Source organism: Monopterus albus, unplaced genomic scaffold, assembly GCF_001952655.1.
Source record: "Monopterus albus unplaced genomic scaffold, M_albus_1.0 scaffold290.1, whole genome shotgun sequence".
NCBI classification, from domain to species: Eukaryota; Metazoa; Chordata; class Actinopteri; order Synbranchiformes; family Synbranchidae; genus Monopterus; species Monopterus albus.
In genome coordinates this window covers 994344-1015982 of record NW_018128170.1, presented here as the reverse complement: position 1 = coordinate 1015982, position 21639 = coordinate 994344, and the positions used below count along the sequence as shown (strand labels likewise).

Genomic DNA, 21639 nt, shown 5'->3' with positions numbered 1-21639 from the left:
AAAAAAAAAAAAAAAAAACTAGAATTACCTCTGCCAGTTGCAATTTACATGTATGCCTGTCTGAACTCTCATAACACAGTAAACTGTACATATTAACTGTGGAGATAAAATGCCTGTAAGGCACTTGGTCTTTACTCATGCAGAGTCTGGCTCTGTCCTAACAATGCTCTTCTTTCAGTTCACAAACACACACATACCTTGTTCCTCTCCTCTGCAGGTGGATACGCTGCTCACAGTCTGGCCATCATGACAGACACGGTTCACCTTGTGACCGATTTGGAAGCATCATGATAAGCATTTTCTCTCTGTGAGTATCATCCAGGCCCGAGACACACACCATGACCTTTGGCTGGCACCGAGCAGGTGAGAGAGCCTGCACTTTGACACTTTGTGCTGCACAGATTTATTTATTTATTTTTTAATAACTATGGACTATAAGTTGTCAGTTTTATCTTCATGTTTGCATACATATATACATTTTTGGTTTTTCCCCCCCATTAACCAAAGTGTTTTTCAATTCCTCTGCACATCATTCAGTTAAAGGAATAGTTCAACATTTTTTTTTTTTCAGACTGAGTTTATATCAGTCTCTTAAATGCATCAAATGTAAACAAAGCTGGAGCTGGGGTGAGTTTATATTCTAATATTACAGAAAGCACCGATACACCTTTCTAAGATGATTTGTGTAGGTTTAGAGTATAATATTTGACCACATTTGAACAGAAAAACAACCTCAGTGTTTTTCAAACCCTAGCTACAGCCCTGAACATGGAGCTAGAGCAAAGAGACAATTAGCATAAAGCTTGTTACTAATTAATGTTCATCAAGAAATGGTGAGATCACATAAGCACAAACTGGTGTTTTTGCAGTTCTTTGTGTTGGCATTAAACAAACGTGATACAACATAAGTGAATCTCATGTTTTGGTAGGTGTATTTCCTCCAGTCTCTGGTCTTTATGCTAAGCTAGGCTAATTAGCTCCCAGCTCCATTCTTGATGTACAAACATGAGTGGTATCAATCTTCTCAGCTGAGTCCTGTCAAGCCATAGTCATACTGCCTTGTGGTTGATAATTTTCAAAATATAAATTGGTTTTTGTAGTATGATCACCATCATTTGTACACTTTATGTTTTGTATGACTCTGTTGTGTTAAACAGAGATTCTGGGAATGTTGCTGTCAGTTATGACTATCTGGGCTGTGACAGTAGTGCTGGTCTTATCAGCCATACACAGGATCGCTGATGGTGACTACAATATTGACATTCAGATCATGCTGATAACCTCAGGGTGTGCAGTGGCAGTAGGCTGATCTCATTGTCCGTATAATTGTTATGTAGTGGGCAGTCAGCACTCTTCTAAAAATTGTTTTACTTTGTTTTATTTAGGATGGTCCTGATCCTCCAGGAGCCTGGTACCTCACATAGCCACAGCCACAGGTTTCCCGCCATCTGACTGCAGAGGTATGGGGAGCATCGGAGGCACAGACACGCTGACTGACACAGCAACACCAGCGTGAAGGCGGCTTTCATTCACATGGTGGGACATCTGATGCAGAGCATCGGGGTCCTGCTTGCTGCCACCATCATCCACTTCTGGGTCAGTGTCAACAGAAACAACATCTACAGAGCTAAGAAGTACTCAGATCCTTCAGTAAACGCAGAAATACCACAGTATAGAAATACTGTTACAAGTAAAAGTCTGATTTCAAAATTTTATTTAGGCAAAAGTACAGTAGGTAGAGTAAGTACCAAAAGTAAAAGTATTCATTATACTCAGTCTTTAGTAACAGCTTGTAATCATATATGTTGTACGTGTTCCTCACAGCCTGAATATAAAGTAGCGAATCCGAGTAAATAGAAGCTGAGATCAGAGTTGTGCTGAAGACCAAAATGGATGCTAAACTGTGAAAATACAAAATTTACTGCATGGAAGTTTGGGTTTTATTACACTGACTGGCTTCTGCAGTGAAGGTCAAACTGTTACTAGTGTTGAGGATAAACTGAAGAAACCCAAAATGAGACCTGCTTATTTATATCAAGAAAACATACAGCACAGCTCCAGTTAAGAATAAGTGTTGAACATGAAGGGGGAGGGACAGGTGGACGATACTATATTGTATGTTCAAGATTACTGCAAACCATTACCTAAAGAAATGTCTACTTGTGTCTTCAGAGGAAGACGCCGATATGCAGATCGTACTCAGTAAGGCCACAGAGCTGCTGTGCTTGGAGTTTGGTTTCTCCAGCATCACAATCCAAGTGGAGCGTCAAAGGACTGAGAAGGCTCAATGAGGCAGGAGGTTCCTCAAGCACCGATTGTTCTGCCTCATCCTTCAGAGCCGCTTGCGGTACAACCGGACATTTTTACATTACAGGGAGTTGTGGCACCGTTTCCATCCAATTTAAGAAAAAGGTTTTAATGCCAGACTGTTCTGAGTACAGATTAATACCACTCTGCAATTTATTTGCAGTTGTAAATTCTACTTGTACAAAACTTCTGTATGGAAGTAGATCCCCACCAAAACATTTGAGGGCAAACAAACCTCATTTCGAGTGCTACTCAGCTGGCAATTTTGAGAACGTGCAGGCGCAGATTTGAGAGCGTAATTCGGCCACACGTGCACTAGTTTGAGTCCTCAGATTTCTTCACAAGGTTACAAATGTTCTGAAAGCGCACAAAACAAGTTTTGAGTGCCATTTGCTTTGCAAATCAGATTTTAAGAGCACACAGGCACATATGTGTAAGAGCAGAATCTGATCTGAGCGTGAGCGGGGTCAGAATTGTGAGCGTAACACATGATTTCAGCAAATAGCAGGGATCTACTCAAATGCAATTCTACTCTTACCAATCTGTGCATGCTCGCTCTCGAGCTGTTTTGTGCGCTTTCAAAACTTTTTGTGCTGACAGACTCTCACACAGGGGAAAAAAAAAATATCAGAGTAGACTCAAACAAGTGCATGCATGGCCAGATTATGCTCTCACATCTGATCCTGTGTTTACAAATCGATGCCAGCGCACCTTCAAACCTTCTGGTGGGGATTTACTTCCATACTTCTGATTCCTGTTTTGGTAGCAACTAATCATTTCTGTATGTTCAGAATCTCGAACATACAACTGTGATAAAATATTTATTCAATTGCAATGATCATGTTTGAGTTTAGTTTATTAATTAGGTAATTAATTAAGCAAAATGTCAGATTTTATCCCCCTTATATTCTTGACACCATACTAATGATTAGGACCTCCTTTTTCATGGTCATTCTGTATAAACACAGCCAGTGAAACAGCTGTTTAATTTACATACGACTAGACCTATTATACAGCTTAGTCGTAAGCCTTTTCACGTTTTTCCCAAGAACAAAACATTTTCACCTTCATTTGATTCACGTTTAAATATTTCAGTCAGTTGTCATAGCTTTAAAAATAACAATCTGCGCTGATTTGTTTCTGCAACATCAGTATTTCAACTGACAGTCCTGGTCAGATGGAAAACGGTTCCTCATACCATACAGACACAGTTATCAGGCTTTACAGTACACACAAGTTCATTCAAACAACACATAGAAATGACTGTTATACCTTTGGTGTAGAGTTAGTCTGGATAGAAGTCAAGTCAAGACGAGAAATGGAATATCAAGCACACGTATTAAAGGTTTTAAGGAGCAGACAATTTTTACGGTTTATGTACTCATCAGTTTACTTGTAAAAAAAGTAAGTAATATCTGGACATCATTTGGTCCAGGTTTCCCTATTATATCTTCACAGGTGAGAATGTGCAAGTTAAATTGTTCAACATACCACAGCCAACGCTAGGAGCCCCTGGTGCCAGTCCCTCAGCTAGTCTGTTGCCCCGGGGCATCCATCTTTCCAGTAGTTGTTGTAGGCCTCCTGGAACATGTTCTTGCAGGGGATTTTAGCCTTGAGTTTGGAGCAGATGAGGAAGGAACCGCCCATTTTCCTGTGGAGGGAGTAGGTTTCCTCAGGTGGCGGTGTCAGTCGCTCCCTCAGCATCAAGGGGATGAGGCAGTGGATCCGCTTGGTGGTGCTCTGACTTCCAAAGTCAAAAGGCTCCTCAGAGGAAAAGGCCTCCCCGAGGATCATCACTGCATCCACGTGGGCATTCTCCATTGCCTTAGCAGGATAACATTAACATCAGGAGTTAATCAGACCTTGAGGTAAATGTTAGTTAGCTTTGTTTAATAATTTGATGAGAAAATCTCTTTAAACATGAAGCGATTGCTATCAGACTGTCAGCACAATGACTGCAAACAGCAAGGCTGTAGCCAGAAGTAACTGAAGTTTACAAATTTAATCATTAAGTAGTTTGTTCAGTCTGCTCAAAAACCAAAGTGTGTAAACAATATTTGCCATGTTATGGTCGGTGATGTGTGGATTATTTCTTGGCCATGACCAGTGACATCCTGGAGTCTCCACTGTTTGCTCCTAGTTAAGAAACCTTTTGTTTTCCATGAGGAATTTCATGGAAGAAACAAACTAGTCAATTTAAACTTAATTACAAACTATCATCATTGCTACAGGAAACTTTAGTCATCTCTGTCTTACCTGCAATTACTATAATGTTACAGTTATTGGAAACTTACTAGGAATTTACAGACATGAAAAATAACACTTTGCCAAAAATCCTCCAACAATCAAAAATATATATGGCAAAGCGGTATTTAGTAACTGGCGTGATGACTAAATTAATTCATTTAAACGGTAAAAACTGACATTTCTGCTCAGGGTTTACACACTGTGGGAGAAAAATAATAATAATATAATGTTCTGTCCATGTAGTTCCTCTTTTCACCAGTCAAAGAAAACAAATGTCAATGTGATTAGACACTCATTTTTGATCATATCATCACTAAACAATTCGCAGAGACAGCTGTTCTCTGTTTGTATGGCAGGTTTTGTTTTCATATGGGTCAGATTACATCAGAACATTTCACTAATTAATTCCTCTTCAGAAAATAAAACCTGTAGATTCACAGCCCTGAGGCACCTTGGTATCAGTCTCTGATTTGAGGTTTAGAGAAGTGAAATTTCTCCTGCAGATCTGGGCTCTGAAAAGTGCAGTTTAAACAAAAAACAAACCCGCAGGAGAAATTTCACTTCACTTCAAATAACTGTTGCAGTTTCTAGTGGGGACAGCTGTAATGTCTGTTACCTTTGACTCGTATCCTGTGAGGAACTTCATGTCTCTGGATCTCTGCAGGACCTTTCCTCTGTCCTGATCTGCAGCTGCCTTAATAATCTGATGAGAGAAATACACGAGTCCACTGCGTAAAGAAAAATACTGCTGATCTAATGAAACATTTACCTGCATGAAAGTCAAGCACACCATCGCTTTTACTTCTTTAACAGGCAAAATGTTTCCGTTTTCAATTGCTGGCTCATGAATTTAACGTGACCAAACTGTTTTCTTACAGCAGCACATTGCTGCCGAATGACAAACACATGCTCAGTGTCTCATTTCAAGACATTTTCATCTTATGTTTTCTTATTACAGTATATAAAAATATTTCACTTGAAGAAACATTTCTTGTAATATTACATCTCATCCCAAGCATGAAATAAAGTCTAAACAATATAAACAAGTCGTCTTTATTTTGTCCCACCAGTCAACGTGGCCTACGACGTCTCCTCTTTACTGATTGGATTCACTCATTAACAAAAAACGGTTTATCATTTAAATTAGGTTGATTGTTTTGTTATAACAAGATGAAATAACATCTTATTACATTTTCTGTTAGTATAGTTTGATTAAATGTCACAATAGCAAACTGTACAAATACTCTATACACTGCCATGAATTTGTTTCATTTTGCATTTCTCACCTCAATGTATGCATCAGTGAAGCTTTTATCAAATCCCCGAGTAGCTCCAAAATCCAACAGTGCAATCTAAAGACACAAAATCACACTGGAGCTCAATGAAAAGGGGAAAACATCTAATATTTTAACTGTGGTGTGTTTATGAAGTGACTGAGACAAACTGACCTTGTGTGTTTGCGGGTCAAAGAAGAAGTTGGACCAGTTTGGATCAGTTTGCATGTACCTGAACTCAAAAAGCTCCCGTAGGCATAAAATCAATATCTGCTCACAAATCTAGCAGAAGCAAAGAACAAAGAATTACAAACTGTGTGTAATGATGCTAAAATACCAGTGGTGGAAAGTAACTAAGTACATTTACTCAAGTACCGCACTTAAGTACAATTTGGAGGTATCTGTACTTGGAGTATTTTCATTTTGTGCTACGTCATACTTTAGCTTCACTACATTTTATAGATACTGTATTTTCTCACTCCACTGCATTTGACAACTTTAGTTACTTTTCAGAATAAGATTATTAAAAAATGTTCCAGTGTGAAATTCACAAAATACATAAGAGTAATTTTAGGCATAAAATTAAAAGTAGCTCAACTGCTACCAGCTGCAGAATCAAATGCGATGTACTCGATAATACATTGGTAATTATAATTCAATAATATGACACAATGTTAACTGTGTCATCTTGCATAATGAGTACTTTATGTTTAGATGCCAAAACGTTTGTATTCAAGTAACATTTTGAATGCAGGACTTCTACTTGTATTTATATGGGTATTGCTACTTAAGCCAAGAATCTGAGTACTTCTTCCACCACTGTAAAAGACTGGCAAGTGAAGGCTCAATGATGTGGCGACATGTGTCTTGAGGTTTTCACACTTCCACTTCCACTTGGCAGTATCACAGTGTACATTGTACTGTAAGTGGTGCAGAGATCTGGGCGGCCTAAGCGTCTGTACCTCATTTCTGAGTTCCTGAGAGAAATCTGTGGCGTGGTCTAGAGGGAAACCGGGCACCAGTGTTGTGGTGAGGACATGGGGGCTGCTCAGCTCCTCAATGACATCAGGCACCAAGAAGAAAGGATGATCCTTCAGCAGCTCTCTGCATCACAAAGTTGAAAGCCAAAAAAAAAAAAAAAAAACTGTGATAAAACATCGACAACAAAGGCCCAACACAACGATGGACATAGATCTTTACTGGAACATCGGGTTGTGTAGCTTCCTGGTCAAAAATTAAAGGTACATTTTTCAGTATGTAGCATTTTTTCCCACTCTTATTTAAAAGACAACAGGAACAAAGTTGATTCAACAAATATAATGACTGCTCTGGAAAACTGTCACTTGTCAGATAACTGATATTTTGGCCACTTGGGGGCAGTGGAAAGATGGCATGAATACAACAATTTTTAATCACATTTCAAATTGATAATGGTGAACTTGTTAGCAAACAAAGTTAGGGCATTGCTGTTTTGGTCTCTATAAACACCTGAGAAAAATATCTGTCTGTCCAGCTGCTAAATGCACCATTATGTTCACCAGCTATTTGCTAACTGTGTGTGTCTGGTGTTTGTGCAGAACCGGTGAAGGAGAGTCGGTTTACCGGAGCGTTTCTGCTGAAAACAGAAGCCAACTGCTGCTGTAAATGACACTGATAAGAGTGAACCCGCTGGGAGGGAGCAACGACAAATGAAGCTGTGACATCAAAACAATCAACTGAAAGATGCTAAAAATAACTGTAGAGCAGAGTCGAGTGACACTTCTCTATATGAGTGACAGCTCATTATAAACCGAGTATCTTTGGGTTTTGGACTGTTGTTAGGAGAAAACAAGACATATGAACATGACATTTGGCTCTTCTGATGACAGTCAACATCCGTATTTATGTTATGGCAACGACGCTACAAACAGAGGTTCTACCAAAGCCCAACATTGTCGGACATCTGTTGTCTTTCCAGGAAAAACCATTTGTTTTGAACAACCGCAGAATAACATACTTTGTAGTGAACATGAGCAGTGGTAGCCACCATGACTCAACAGGCAACAGAAATAATGGCTCCTACCAAAACACTCATCAACAGAAAAGTGAATTCTGGGATGTGCGGTGCAAAAACACAGCAGCAAAACCTGCTTACCCGGATGAATACAAAGGCTAAAAAGGATCTTGCAATATACTACTTCATATCCTAAACCCAAACCTGGACATTACATTTTAAACACTGACAGTAACAGCCATCATGTTTTCAGGTTGTCCGACCTATTCTTGTGAATGCGATATCTGAGGAACACCTTGAGGGGATTTCTTCAAATTTGGCACAAATGTCCACTTGGACTCAAAAATGAACTGAGTAGATCTTCGTGGTAAAAAGGTCAAGGTCAGTGACCTCACTTTCGTCCCATACCCATGAATTTGACTGGTTGGCGGAGGCATAAAACTGCAAAGCAATAATTCTTATAAAATGCTGCAGCTTTACCCTTTCACACCTCTAAATATTATTTATATAAAACAGTCAGAGGGGAAATCAGTGTACAGTTGAGCTGCTTAAAGTTTATGGACATGCAACCTATGACGAGGTGTCACAAGAAAAAACAGGTTGGGAAATGTTCCTACAACGTGTGGCTCAGTGTAGTGGACGTTCTTGCTAAGACATGGTGTAAAATGAATCCTTAACTCAAACTGTGTAGCAAAAAGATGTGAACTCACTGAAATTTTCTTGCACATTGCGCCTCCCTTATGTAATCACACTCCAGCGCCAACTCCCGACTCATGACCTCAATAAGGTGCTCAGGAAACAGACCTGTACAAGAGGGCAAATGTTAAAAAGCTGAGAATCGTGACATTCACACTGCTGGTGAAGGTTAGTATATTGACAACTGCAGAGGTTATGGACAGCAGACAATAGCAGCTGTTATCATAAAAATGAAGAAATGTTACCATCAGGAAGTGTGTTGCTCAAACTCAGAGCAGTTATGATATTATTCACATCACTGTCGATACTCTTGGCAACTCCAGGGTACTGAAAGAAAGATTTGATTTTTCAAAATTCACTGTATGTTGTCAGGGTTTGCTTCCGTTTTATCTCTGTGCACACTCCTCTTACCTGAATCTTCATGGCCACTTCTCTGCCATCCTTCAGCCTGGCTAAATGCACCTGACCGATAGATGCAGCTGCAAATGGCTTCTCCTCAAAGTATTCCAGTTTGTCCCTCCAGTTTGGGCCGAGGTCGCTGCTGATGGCTTTCTGCAGAGACATACCAAACTGTCTTATGCTTGATTTACCGAGGCTGTGTTGTTTAATTAACAGCTCTCTGTACTTTACCATCATCTGTTTGGTGGGCATGAAGTCTGCACTCTGTCGAACACGCTCGAAGATTTTGGCCAACTGAGGGTTGATAAAGGCGTCATCTGAGAGGAAGATGACATTGGTACAGTGAAACAAGCCAACTTGACACCCGTTTTAGTAAACTAGCTGTTAAAATGTGTGCATTGTTAAAATAGGACATTTTTTTAAACGGACACTGGGAAGTCTTTTTCTTCACAATAACTCTGAACATAAATAAATAACTCATTGAAAAAATGCCACTGCTTTGCAGGTGTCATATCTCTTTGCTAATTTAGCATGATGCAAAAATATAAACAAATAAATGACTGTGTATGAAAATGTACAGTATACACCAAAACACTCCTGGTCAAAATCACCAAAATGTTAAAGGAGCACTAAGATTTTACACTTTGTCTGATAAATCTAGTGAAAATGGGACAGGACCTGGTGTCAATCTGCTACACTACCCCCTCCATGATACACCGCTGCCTACTGTTATTTTCGCTTTTCTTTCTCACTGTGTTGTAAAAACAGATTGTAAATTATCCCCCAGCTGCCACCCAGGAAGGTTATAAGAGTCATCATTTCAAACAGCCAGCCACAGAAGAGCTTCAAGTACAAAACAGTGGCTGCCAGAGAGCGAGGAGGTCATGTTGTTTTGCACAGAGAAGGGAGGGACAAAGAGAGAGAGAGAGAGCTCTGTGTAACATTAGTAACCAGAGTGTGCTGCTGGATTGACAAATGTAGCAATACCGATACACCTTCGAGCCTATGTCCTCTTCTCCATCATTCTCTGTTGTCTTGTGTCTTTTCCCTCGTTCCTTTGCACAAAGCATCAGTATTGTCGATATTAGCCCAGATTTTACTTGGTATTGAAAAGCAAATATGCGGCATCTCACATCGCTACTCATTAGTTAGCTAACGCTAGCTCCAGACTGGAGGACGCATTCTGTACAAATAGTTGCAACCAGGCATCCATAGTTTATAACATGGCTAGGAAACAGGGCGTGATGGGAAGGGGCAAAGAGCGGGTAGGAGCGTCTTAGGGTGTCAGTTGTGAGTCTCACCGGCCCCCTAGTCTGAAAATAAATTAGGCAGGTAGCTTCAAATAAGAAGAAAATAGCTGCAGATTAATTTTTTGGCCATGGATTGAATGACTAATTGTTTCAGCTCTAACTCATATGATCAAGAGTTTCAGCTGTAACAAAAAGTTTACACAAAGCTGTACTACCTTCTTTTGGATCAGGAAATAAAAAACCTGGTTAAAAACTATTTTTGTGAGCAGAGTGGATGGAATAATACTTGATTCAGAAAAGGCTCTGAGCATTTTAAAACCACCTTAAAAACAGCAAACAAGTGTTTTTGAAAGATTGCCAGCAATTTATCTCTAAAAACAAATGCCTCTGTGCGTCTGATAAGGCGTGATAATCTGGAACTGGGCCGTGCAAAGTCAACTGGAGGCCCTGCTGCCTCCAATATCTCGGTTGGAACGCCACTTATTGTGTTCAACTGGCCTGAGGTTTATTTTCGTTGATGACATTTCCCTGTTGGCCAAGGGATCTTGTCTGTTTGCCAGTGAGTGAATCAGAAACATGCTGAAGGGCTGCTGGGATGCTGAGGCACCGGCCTATTGTCTGTGTTTGGTCTCTGATGAAAGTTGAACCTTCACGTGCACACCGATACATTTAGTCCATAACTGTAGGCAGGCAGTGTGGTGAGGTCTTAATGCCCTTGTATCCCCATATCATGGTACTTGGAAGATTAATTCTTTGTTTGATGTGATACCTCACCTTGAATACTGAGTGTCTGTCCAAGCTTTAGAGCAGCACCTCGAACTTTGCACAGAGTCCGAACAATTCTTTCAGCGTTGGCTTCAGAAAGGAAGGCACTTGAATCCAGTATGGCTTTCTTATGACCTAAAAAAAATTACATCTAAATCTTTCAGTACATGTGTGCCTACATTTCAGCAGCAGACAGCAATATTTTTTATGGCAGATTTGACACAATGGGCGACATGTTGTCCATCTCTATACACAGGCTATGATTCAGCAGTAATGGAGAAAGGAATTGCAAAAACTATTAGTAAGCACCAGATCTTTGTTTATTTGTATTCTTTCGTTAACACTTTCAGTATAACTGTTTTCAGCACAGAACTATAACTTACTGTCTCTACCTCTCTCCCACCTATTCTGACATGTCAGTGTGATGTGCTATATCTCATAAAAGTGTAAGATTTCTTCTGATGTTGTTGGTGGCGCCTCCATTAATGTGTCCTGCTTCTGGTGCGTGGCACTGACTAAACGGTTTGAACTGGAAAAACACACCCTTCCTCTTTTTATTAGGAGACCAAGTTCCTTTTTTACTATAACTGTATAATCTGCCTAGAACTGGGTTTTGTCCAATTTTATAATGATGCCAATACCAAAGTCACAGATGGATGTTCTTCACTCCTGTATGGCAGCTTCGATTTAATAGAAAATTAAAGAATAAGAAAAAACGATGCCAAAGCAGCTGATACTTTCAGGTTGTTTTTCAGACTTGGTGCTTACAACACATTTTTTACTGTTACCCAAGAAAATGCTGAAATAGTCAGGCCTAGCTCTAACATGCTCTTTCTGTACAGTATGAAACCATTTTAAAATCTGTTTTAAAAGCAAATGAGCTTATAAATAAGCTGTTTACACACAATTTACCAAAAGCTGAAATGAAATTTGAAGCTAATATCACTATGTGGGTTAAAAATGCCATCTAAAATACTATGACTCTTAACAGCAGCATTTATCATCACCACATACATTAGCTTAGACATTCATAATATTACCACTAAAACCTGATCACTACCTTTAAATAATAAATAAATGAAAACCATCCTCTTATCACCTGGTGGTTGAGGTTTAAACTTCTTTTTGGCCACTTCAGCGATTGCCCCAAAGCTGAGTCCAATGGCCAGACCTGCAAAGAAGTTAACATCATCAGTCAATTGTCTTCCTTTTATTGTTTGGAATGCCCACAGCCTTACCCTTTCTGATGCCCTATTCTGCATCTGATAACAGCAGCAACAAAACAGAACATGATAACAGCACTCAGGCAACATGGGGTCCATTGAGAGTTCAAGGGCAAACTCAGGCCAAGAAACAGCAGCACTATGCGATAAGTATGCTGCCCTTTGATGAGAAGCGAGCTAATGACCGACAACAGGTTTTATATTAGCAGGACTCCCTAAAACATTTTCTCAGCTACAGATACTTTGCAATTCTGGTCGTGTGAAGGACTTGGCACCTGCCACAGCCCAGTGCTGGAAAACTGGTGACCACGGTTAGCAATGCAAACCCCATCAGCTTAATCCAAAATGACTGTGAAACAAAAAAAAAAAACAAAAAAAAACCAAAACACTGATTGGTGCTCTACGACTTGTTTGCACAACTTATCAGAAACAGTTGTATCTTGAGCTAATAAATGCTCTAAATTAAGATGTCATGTTTCATTTGTATATAACAACTTAACATTACATAAACTCAAAAACGCTCAACCAAGTATTATTTTTATGACTGATCAATCTTCTGTATGTTTTTGATTTATCTTTTAGTCTATGAAATGTCACAGAAATAATCAAACCAATTACCTTTTTTTTTGCTTAAAAATGACTAATCATTTACTAAAATTGCTGCACATTCATTTCCAACTAACTAACTGACGCAGGCACATGTGCACTCGGATGACACAACAGACATTCCTAATGGTTTCACCCTATTCCACTGAGCAACAGGAGGCAGCAAAAGACGAAGCAACGCACCAGAAAAAGAAGGAAAGAAGAAGACTATAAGCAAGTAAGCATGAATTCTGTTGCAGGCATCAGAACTGAAATGAATGTTTATTTTGCACAAAGAATAAAATTGATGAGGTCAAATAATGCGATACAGGGTACAGATGGTTTACAAATCACTATTTTCAGTTTTAATTTTACATACCATCCCAACTTTTTCTGATTTGGGGTTATAAATACAAGAAAAGGGCTCTGAAAATTCAGTGAATGTGAAAAGCTGTATAAAAACATAGCCAATCAACAGTCCTACACTTTGAGACCCCTGCTAGTGATTCACATAAAGCAAACATGACAAGTGTTTAGTCTAATTCTTTCTCTTTCTCAAACACACACACACAAATTTTCTGCCTGTGCTGAGTCACAGTCACACACGCTCCCACCTTCACAGCACCTGACAGCTGCCCAGTAATTTCCCACTGTCTGCAGGGGACACTGGCAGTAGCTTTCCATATTTACATTCCCTGCAGATCCTAGTCTAGGGATTCTGATAATGAACAGAGACCTTTATGGTGATGAGGACTATGGTAATAATTCGTGTCGCTCTCCTCTGGCCATGAGCTAAAACAGCAGGTGTAAGAGGACCAACGTACCAACACACACACACACACACCTACCTCCAAAACTCATCAGCCTTCCTAACCGTGTGACGGGCACCTTCCTCTCTCTGGCTTTTTCACTGAGCTGAAATTGAAAAAGAACTAAACTTGACTGACAAAAGACAAATAAAATGCTCCTGTTCAACATTGATCGAAATTATTCAAACACTGATTAAAAAAAAGGTCTTAGAGTGCATACCACTTGCTTATGTTGCTTAATGTCTGCTTTCTTGTTGGTTCTTGCTTTATCGACGTCCTCCGATATCAGCCGCCCCATTGTGTAGTTGTCCTGGTTAAATAATCTCGTATGTCCAGAGAACAGATGACTTGACCAGTCCCTGCGGTACTTTAGCCGCTTTGAGCTGGATCTTCCACTGCAGGGCCCCTGACCTCCATTCACACTTCTAGTGAAACAGCTGCTAATACAAACTCCCACAGTCGAGTATCTACGAAAATGCACTGCTGTGGCTCTGTGGGTGCAAACTTCTTGTTGTTTGGTGAACGTTTCCTGGATGATAAAACGTGGTTCATTTAAGTAAGTTATAAGGTTTGCAGAATTGACAGCACATGACAACATTCAAGGATGGAATCACCAGCCAGGCAAAAGAAACAGCAGCTCTGGGGACCAGGTCTGTTCAGGGCTGTACATCCCCCATGTTTACCCCATCAAACAAACATTTATTAAGTGTAAATGTGTTTTAGTATTTGTACCTAAGACCCATGTGTGTGAAGGCTACTGTTAGTGCTGCAGTTACAGGTGTACAGGTATGTGCCAAAAAATTAGATCGAGGGAAAGTCCATTTATTTCAATAATTTGTTTCAAAAAGTGAAACTTGTATGTTATATTAGTTCACTACACACAAAGTGAAATATTTCAAGCCTTTATTTGTTTCAATTTTGATGATTATGGATTAAAGACAAAAAAAACCCCAAATACAGTATTTCACAAAATTAAGATATTTCATGTGACCAATAAAAAAAGGATCTTAAACACATGTTGGCCTTCTGAAAAGTGTGTTAATGTACTGTATTATGTCCTCAGTACTTTGTTGGGCCTCCTTTTGCATTAATTACTGCATCAAGGCGGCCCGGCCAATCAAGTACAGTTATTCCATGGCTATTAAACCAGGTACTGGTAATTTTGGCTGTGTGGGCAGGTGCCAAATCCTGCTGGAAAATAAAATCTTCAGCTCCAAAAAGCTTGTCGGCAGCGGGAAGCATGAAGTGCTCTAAAATTTCCTGGTAGACAGCTGCGTTGACTGTGGACTTGATAAAAGACAATGGATCCACACCAGCAGATGACATGGCTCCCCAAACCATCACTGACTGTGGAAACTTCACACTGGACTTTAAGCAGCTTGACTTTTGTGCCTCTCTGGTCTTCCTCCAGACTCTGGGACCTTGATTTCCAAATGAAATGCAGAATATGCTTTCATCTGAAAACAGGACTTGGGACCATTGGGCAATAGACCAGTACTGTTTCTCCTTAGCCCAGCACAGACGCTTCTGACGTTGTTTTTGGTTCAGGAGTGGCTTGACGCCTGGAATTCTACAGCTGTAGCCCATGTCATGCAGAAGTCTGTATGTGGTGGTTCTTGATGCACTGACACCAGCCTCAGTCCACTCCTTATGAAGCTCCCCCAGATTTCTGAATCGCCCTTGATGGGCAATCCTCTCAAGGCTGCGGTCATCCCTGTCACTTTTGCACCTTTTCCGGCCACATTCTTCCCTTCTTCTTAACACTGTTAATATACTTTGATACTGCGCTCTGTGAGCATCCAGCTTCTTTTGCAATTGCCTTTTGAGACTTTTCCTCCTTATGGAGGGTGTCAATGATGGTCGTCTGCACAACCGTCAAGTCAGCAGTCTTCCCCATGATTCTGAAGCCTACTAAGCCAGACTGAGACAATTTCAAGGCTGAGGAAACCTTTGCAGGTGTTTTGCATTAATTAGCTGACTAGATTGGGACACAGGGAGCCTACAATGTTGAACTTTGTCATGATATTCTAATTTTGTGAAATACTGGATTTGGGTTTTTTTTGTCTTTAATCCATAATCATCAAAATTGAAACAAATAAAGGCTTGAAATATTTCACTTTGTGTGCAGTGAACTAATATAACATACAAGTTTCACTTTTTGAAACAAATTATTGAAATAAATGGACTTTTCCTTGATATTCTAATTTTTTGGCACATGCCTGTACTGTATGGCAGGAAAGACGTAGAGACAGTAGGGAGAATTTGTGATTTTAGCTGCATTTTAGTGTCTTGTGACTGTTTAAATTGGTGGTCACAAGACTCCTCTGAGGGGTCACAAGATGATAAATGATAAAACAAAACATTGTCTGGCTACACAAACCTGATTTTACTTTTGGGGTCTGTCTCTAGTGTTTGCTTGATTGTGAAACATTTGATTGTTTTTCATCTAAAGACCTCTAATAATTAATCAAATAAATCAAATCAAGAGAAAACTCACTAGTTGGTGGACAAGCTGTGACCAGGGGACACACTTAGAAAATGCTTCTTTTGAAGGAGAGTTGAGAACCAGTGATCTAAATGTTGTTTTGGAAGCTTAATGTTCCCTCAAAGTAACAAATTAAGTGGAAAGCAATTCACACGTCATTTCTAAGCTGTTAAAACCATCAGCTGACTCCTTCACTGAATGCTTTACAACTGAGCTCCTCTCCTGATGGCTTTATTCCAGCATAACCTGCCTGATAACCCTGATCACTATTGTTGTGGTGTTGACAAGATAAAGGTAGCACAGAGGTGTCTGTGCAGCATGCTTGTGAACCTCTACCCAGCTCTGCAGCAGCGTGGTGGCCACATCATGGCCGACTGCTCACCGTTTGTGATCCGGTGGTGTGATGGAAGGCTACCAGCCTCTGGTTCCTGTTGCCAGGCAGGCTGCCTGGTGAAGCTCTGCAGGTTGCCTGCTTCACCCAGATCAGGCCCCTCCAGACCACCGTGTCCCCTGTCATGGTACCGTCCTGTTTACACCTAAACTGGAATAACATCAGGTTTATTTTAGGCCATGAGGTGTGATGGATGAGATATGGGACAACACCAGTTTATTAGGTACACCTAACTAATACTAATATAAGTCCTGCTATAAAGTAAATTCATAAAGGTGATAATGCCCACTTTTTGCTGATAATGTTTTAGAGAGGTGTAAATTCAACTATATGAGCATTTTGGAGGATGTAGTTTGTTGTGCTGTTGGACTGTATGGTATTATACTAAGAAGATTTTCTATTTTGTTTTATTGAGGCTTGGCTACTGTAAATAACAACCATCTGTATAACTCAGTACAGCCAACAACCGTAAAAGCCACAGCTTCAGAATGATTGTACAACTGAATCAACACTTCTAGAAAACAAATGTTCCAAAACTGAACATTACTATCATCATAAACCTTTATGATGATAGTGGGGCTAACTGCAAGACCGTTATATTAGACTGAATTAGTTTTAGTTTGGTGTACCTTGGGCTATACTCCAATGCTTGCAGAAATAAAATAGCTCCACATCAATACAATGCTTGGGCAAACCAATCTAATCAAACACTAACAAAAGGTCTAATATTAACTTGGCTGTCCTCGTGTTAATGGGCAGAAATGCAAAAACATGCACGCTCAGAGGTTTTAAAACAAACTCTCTGCTGAACTGACTCACAATGAATGAAGCTGACGAGGGAAATTTAAGTTCTACTCACCAACAGAAGCTTTACAACAGATGTCCTCTCAGCTCAATGCAGCCAGCATTGCTCAACGGACGCACAAGCCGCCGTTAATCTTGATTTGACTTGGTACAACTTGTAAACACCCAAACTCCACCTCGACAGCAAGGCGGAAGACACGCCTGAAGAAAAGTTTCCCCCGAGGTGACACCGGGGAAGGTTTATCGAATGCGGGCCAGTGAGGCAAAGTTCAGGCGCTGGCGCCGGCTATCAAGCTTCCATACTGACTGCACAAACCGTCTATCAGCCACGGCTCAGTGTAACAAGCGATGCTGACGTGTCCGGTCCGCTCTGGGAGGTCCATGAACTGCACATGCGCTGCGTTCACGGGACACCCACAGTCCGGATTTTATAGTGAACACATATTAGCTGCAATTATAAAATACAAACAAAAACATTTTCCAGGATAATAATCCAACTGAAAGAAAATAGTTTATTATAACACTACTTAAAAGAAGCATTAGGTACGGCATTAAGTACAGAACACTTAACAGTACTTTTGTTCTGGCATGTACCTTTCAGATTAACCCCAAACAAAACACTAACAGTATAATAGAATATAATAAAACATATACATATTTTAAATAAGTTTATTAAATTAAAGATAAGTCATTTTGAGACACAAATCACTTACAAATACAGACTATGTTACTATTTTCTTTCTTTAATTCATATCTGCACAAGCATTTGTCTATGTGTAAATGATGTGTAAAACTAATAAAATGTTGGTCTCAAAAACAGCTTTGTTAGTAAATAACTTTATTTTCGAAATGTAGTATCATTTAGGCACTGAGAAAGATGCCACTGTATGAAATACAATATAAAGAGATGTTTCTAATTTAGGCAAAATAAGAGACACTTCTTAGTGTAATGTAATAGAGTTCAACAGTATCACCTCCCTGAATCAGTTTCACCAAAAAAAAACAGAAAAAAAATAATGAAGGCAGGATTTAATGCAGGACTGTTATGTTAGACTGCATTAGTCTTCATAGGTTGCAGTTGATAAATGGTAAATGAGTGTACTTGGATAAGATACAAGTTCCTAGAAAATAATATTATATATACTTACTGTGACTGATGTCAGCAAGCTGCTGTACTTGTTATATGACTAGCTGTTTATAAATTGTTGGGTGTTTCAAATTTGTCACACACATAAAAATATGCAACTTAGAATGTTAAACTGTTCTCTCCATTTATTTAATAACATCATACATGGAGATAAGTAAATGGCTTTCACTTTTCTCAATCCTGCTTTTATTTATTTATACTTCAGGGCAGCTTGATTTAATCAAGAGGTCCACATTAAGGTATTTAAAAAGATCACAAAGGTAACAGACTCCGTCAGGGTTTGATGGCCAATTTTAGCTTAGAAAAGAGCCTGAGGGCATTCTGTGTGGTCACCTCCACCACCTTTTCCAGTGACACACCTTTGATCTTACTGATGTACTCAGCAGCGATAGAGATGTTTTGGGGCTCATTTCTCACCTGCATGCAGGACACAATAAAAGAAGGATAAGACATGAGCAGATAAATAAAACTGGAAGTCTTTTAAGAGAGCAACCAATGAGAAACACAAGAGTACATTTTTAGTGACATATGTTACAAATATGAATGCAAAAGAAAAATATAAGAAATGGAGGTCTAAACCTAAAATACAGCATAGCTTAAAAGAAAACAAAAAAATATATATATCACACACATCCACTACTGGAAAATATCCTCAGCTTGGATTTTATTCTGAGGAAACAAACATTTTACCTGCTTTTCTGGACCCAGAGCAGGTGAATCAGTTTCCAAACAGATGTTCTCTAATGGCAACTGTTTCACAAGTTTCTGCTTCTTGGTGTAAAATCAAAAAAATACACAAAGAAACCACCATCAATTATTAACACTGACAGTGATAATGCAAACCAATGAAACAAAGTCAAAGTAAACATGTCAGCACTGTCTGAAGAGACGGTGGAAGTAATTAAGTTGTGTAAACTGTAAATGATAACATGACAAAGATGTTCAATTTGTAACTATGTCAATAAAATTAATTGTCTAGTTACACATACACTCAAGTTGGCAGTTTATTAGGTACAACTAGCTAAAACAGCAGCACAAAATACACCTTCCAAAAATGATGATACAGTTGAAACAGCAGTGCTCCCTAAACCAGCGGTTCCTAAAGTGAGTGCTGCAGCACCCCGAGGTGCCTTGGGAAGAGGTGCTGCAAGATTATCACGGATCATTTATTGCGAGTTTAAATAATGTATCACCACACTAAGAATGGCAATGTTTAAAACTATATTCAATCTAATGGAACAAAATCTGTTTAATATGTGGTTATGCCACATATAATGACAACTCAATGTTGCCGTTTGTCACAGTAACATAACATGCTTTCCAGCTCAGGAGTGTTTCAGGAAGCGAAGGCGAGATTGGGTTAAACTAGAATTACCTGTTCACTCCGTATTATGGAGGGTGGAATAGAAAAGAAATATCCAGCTTTCACTCCCTCCATGGCAACAGATGGCTTCCCATCAAAAGCATGAAGCAGGGCTTTTTCAACTCCTAGTGACATTTCAGAAAATAAGTTTACTTCTCAAATATTCAAGCAAGTGATTAATCCACACATAAACTTAAGAGCCCAAATTTAGCGTATACCTTGCTCTTTAAGGAGGTGTATGGTGGGTCTTCCAGCGGACCGTGAATGAACATTTCTAGAAATAATCACAAAAGTGGCTCAGGCGGGCATGTTGGAGAAATTGTTAAGTCTGCTGTATGTCTTCAGGGGATTTTATAATTCTCATTTTAAAAAAAGCAGAATTGCAGAAGAATATTTTATTAATATGACACACAAATACATGTCTTGTCACATATTTTCTGGTTAACCTGCCTGTAAACATTGTAAAAATGCCTATAGTCCAATTTGTTTTGCAGGACAGCAACCCTCAACATCAAAATATTTTTAGAAACTGTTAAATATGGTCTGTTCTTTTGACTTAAAATCTACATGACTTACAGAGGGAGATCCAGTTCTTTGGCTATCTGTGCTTGACGAATGAGGACCTGCCTCTGGCTCTCTTTATCGGTCTCATTGCTGACATATCTGGGTGTAAAATCCAAACCAACCTACATCAAAAATAGGAAAAGGAGTTAAAGGTAACATAGAACCAAACAAAGTCAGGACAGTAAAGTGCTACTCAAGTCACAGTAGAGGTAGTGAATCTTTACCTCCCCGATAGCCACAAGGTGGTCTTTGTATTTCTCTATGACAGGAAGAGCAGCACCTAGATCCTTCAAAAAAACATCTAGACTGTAACATGACTGCAAAAAACATAAATAATCCAGTGAACTGTAGTGTTATATTTTTAAATAGTTAATTAGCACCTAATCACAAAAAACATTTTTATTTCTTACCTGAGCTGTTACAGAGCCACATTGATAGTTGTACTTTTATTACCCCAGGGTTTGACATATCACTCACTAAACCCCCAGACAGTTAAACATATATAAAAACTAGCTATGGTAGGACCTGGACCACCTCAAATAAGAGCTACCTTTGTTAAAAGTAATTAGGTGAACCAACCCTATAAACTCGACCCTACCTCGAGGGAAGCACTCCTCTGATGCTCTGGGGAAACCTCTTGAACAGGGTGAACTCCTAAGCAGGGGAAGATAAAACCTGGGAACCTAAGAAAAAGCAAAACCGTCAGTATCCACAATACATTAAACTGATAGCTACTATTATTATACTATAGCTACCTCTGTGACAGCGCAATTATCTTTTCAAATTCCCCGACATGCTCTGCCACGGCTAAAAGTGCCAACAATCCGGCCTTGGAAATAACAAAGTAGAGAAATTACCTAAAATACACAATAATAACTACACTGAATGATATCTAGCAGAGATGGCTCACCTTTTTTGAATTCTCTATCACCTCCTCTATGTCCTGACAACGAAAACAGGGGAGAGAGAAAAAAAATCAACTTTCTTATAAGATATTCAAAAGACAAAAATACTCACGTATATCCTGTTAAAGTGCAGTAATACCTTGTCAAAATCCCCCGCAGAGATATGACAGTGACAGTCAATAAACCCGTGCATGTGGACGTTCTATTGTTGAAAACATTACTCATTTACTGAAAGAAACGCGGTCTGGGCATGCGTGAACACATTAGCGCGAGTAACGCGAGATCTAACGCAGTTGCCCGGCACTCTCTTGATCTGATTGGTCGAAGTTCGACGGCGAATAAACGGGGCGACGTAACGAACGTCTCCGGTGTTTCAACCATGGGAGGCGTCTGTGCTACAGAAGCGGCGTTCATCGGCTTTATCCTGTTTGA

General features: G+C 39.5%; 2 protein-coding genes and 1 pseudogene across 5 annotated transcripts; 1 reads left to right on the top strand and 2 right to left on the bottom strand.

Moving 5' to 3' along the window:
- Positions 1-1424, top strand: part of LOC109973352 (zinc transporter 2-like) — a 2720-nt pseudogene extending 1296 nt beyond the window's left edge.
- A 49-nt stretch (positions 1425-1473) lies between these two features.
- On the bottom strand, positions 1474-17692 carry coq8ab (coenzyme Q8A, genome duplicate b). Of its 3 annotated transcripts, XM_020622909.1 has the most exons (16): positions 17284-17692; positions 16416-16574; positions 13769-14077; positions 13588-13654; positions 12031-12102; positions 10941-11066; positions 9148-9233; positions 8929-9069; positions 8763-8844; positions 8532-8625; positions 6791-6932; positions 6003-6110; positions 5841-5906; positions 5171-5257; positions 3799-4131; positions 1474-1592 (listed from the first exon to the last, which is right to left on the bottom strand). In XM_020622909.1, the coding sequence occupies exons 2-15, from the start codon at positions 16548-16550 to the stop codon at positions 3838-3840; spliced, it is 1809 nt and encodes a 602-aa protein (XP_020478565.1). In that variant the 5' UTR covers positions 16551-16574; positions 17284-17692; the 3' UTR covers positions 1474-1592; positions 3799-3837. The 3 variants fall into 3 exon arrangements, with proteins under 3 accessions (XP_020478565.1, XP_020478564.1, XP_020478566.1); XM_020622908.1 differs by lacking the exon at positions 1474-1592 and having other exon boundaries at positions 1705-4131; XM_020622910.1 differs by lacking the exon at positions 1474-1592 and having other exon boundaries at positions 1705-4131; positions 16416-16569.
- An 846-nt stretch (positions 17693-18538) lies between these two features.
- LOC109973367 (putative deoxyribonuclease TATDN3) lies at positions 18539-21617 on the bottom strand. Of its 2 annotated transcripts, none has more exons than XM_020622892.1 (10): positions 21347-21617; positions 21213-21245; positions 21058-21131; positions 20901-20985; positions 20527-20589; positions 20315-20424; positions 19957-20012; positions 19751-19863; positions 19066-19146; positions 18539-18792 (listed from the first exon to the last, which is right to left on the bottom strand). In XM_020622892.1, exons 1-10 carry the CDS (start codon positions 21398-21400, stop codon positions 18649-18651), a joined length of 813 nt encoding a protein of 270 aa, XP_020478548.1. In that variant the 5' UTR covers positions 21401-21617; the 3' UTR covers positions 18539-18648. The 2 variants fall into 2 exon arrangements, with proteins under 2 accessions (XP_020478548.1, XP_020478549.1); XM_020622893.1 differs by having other exon boundaries at positions 19066-19143.
- Between the last annotated feature and the right edge of the window lie 22 nt (positions 21618-21639).

Bases quoted from the DNA above. Each gene is read 5' to 3' on its own strand.
- coq8ab (XM_020622909.1), bottom strand. From the start codon at position 16,550: ATGACAGGGGACACGGTGGTCTGGAGGGGCCTGATCTGGGTGAAGCAG. The intron at 13,655-13,768 runs GTATGCACTCTA...TTTCAATTTCAG, and splicing joins TTAAGCAACATAAGCAAGTG to CTCAGTGAAAAAGCCAGAGA. The intron at 9,070-9,147 runs GTAAAGTACAGA...ATGTCTCTGCAG, and splicing joins TGCCCACCAAACAGATGATG to AAAGCCATCAGCAGCGACCT.
- LOC109973367 (XM_020622892.1), bottom strand. From the start codon at position 21,400: ATGCACGGGTTTATTGACTGTCACTGTCATATCTCTGCGGGGGATTTT. The intron at 21,132-21,212 runs GTGAGCCATCTC...GTTATTTCCAAG, and splicing joins TGATAGAGAATTCAAAAAAG to GCCGGATTGTTGGCACTTTT. The intron at 19,147-19,750 runs GTAATTCTAGTT...TTTTACACCAAG, and splicing joins CCATAATACGGAGTGAACAG to AAGCAGAAACTTGTGAAACA.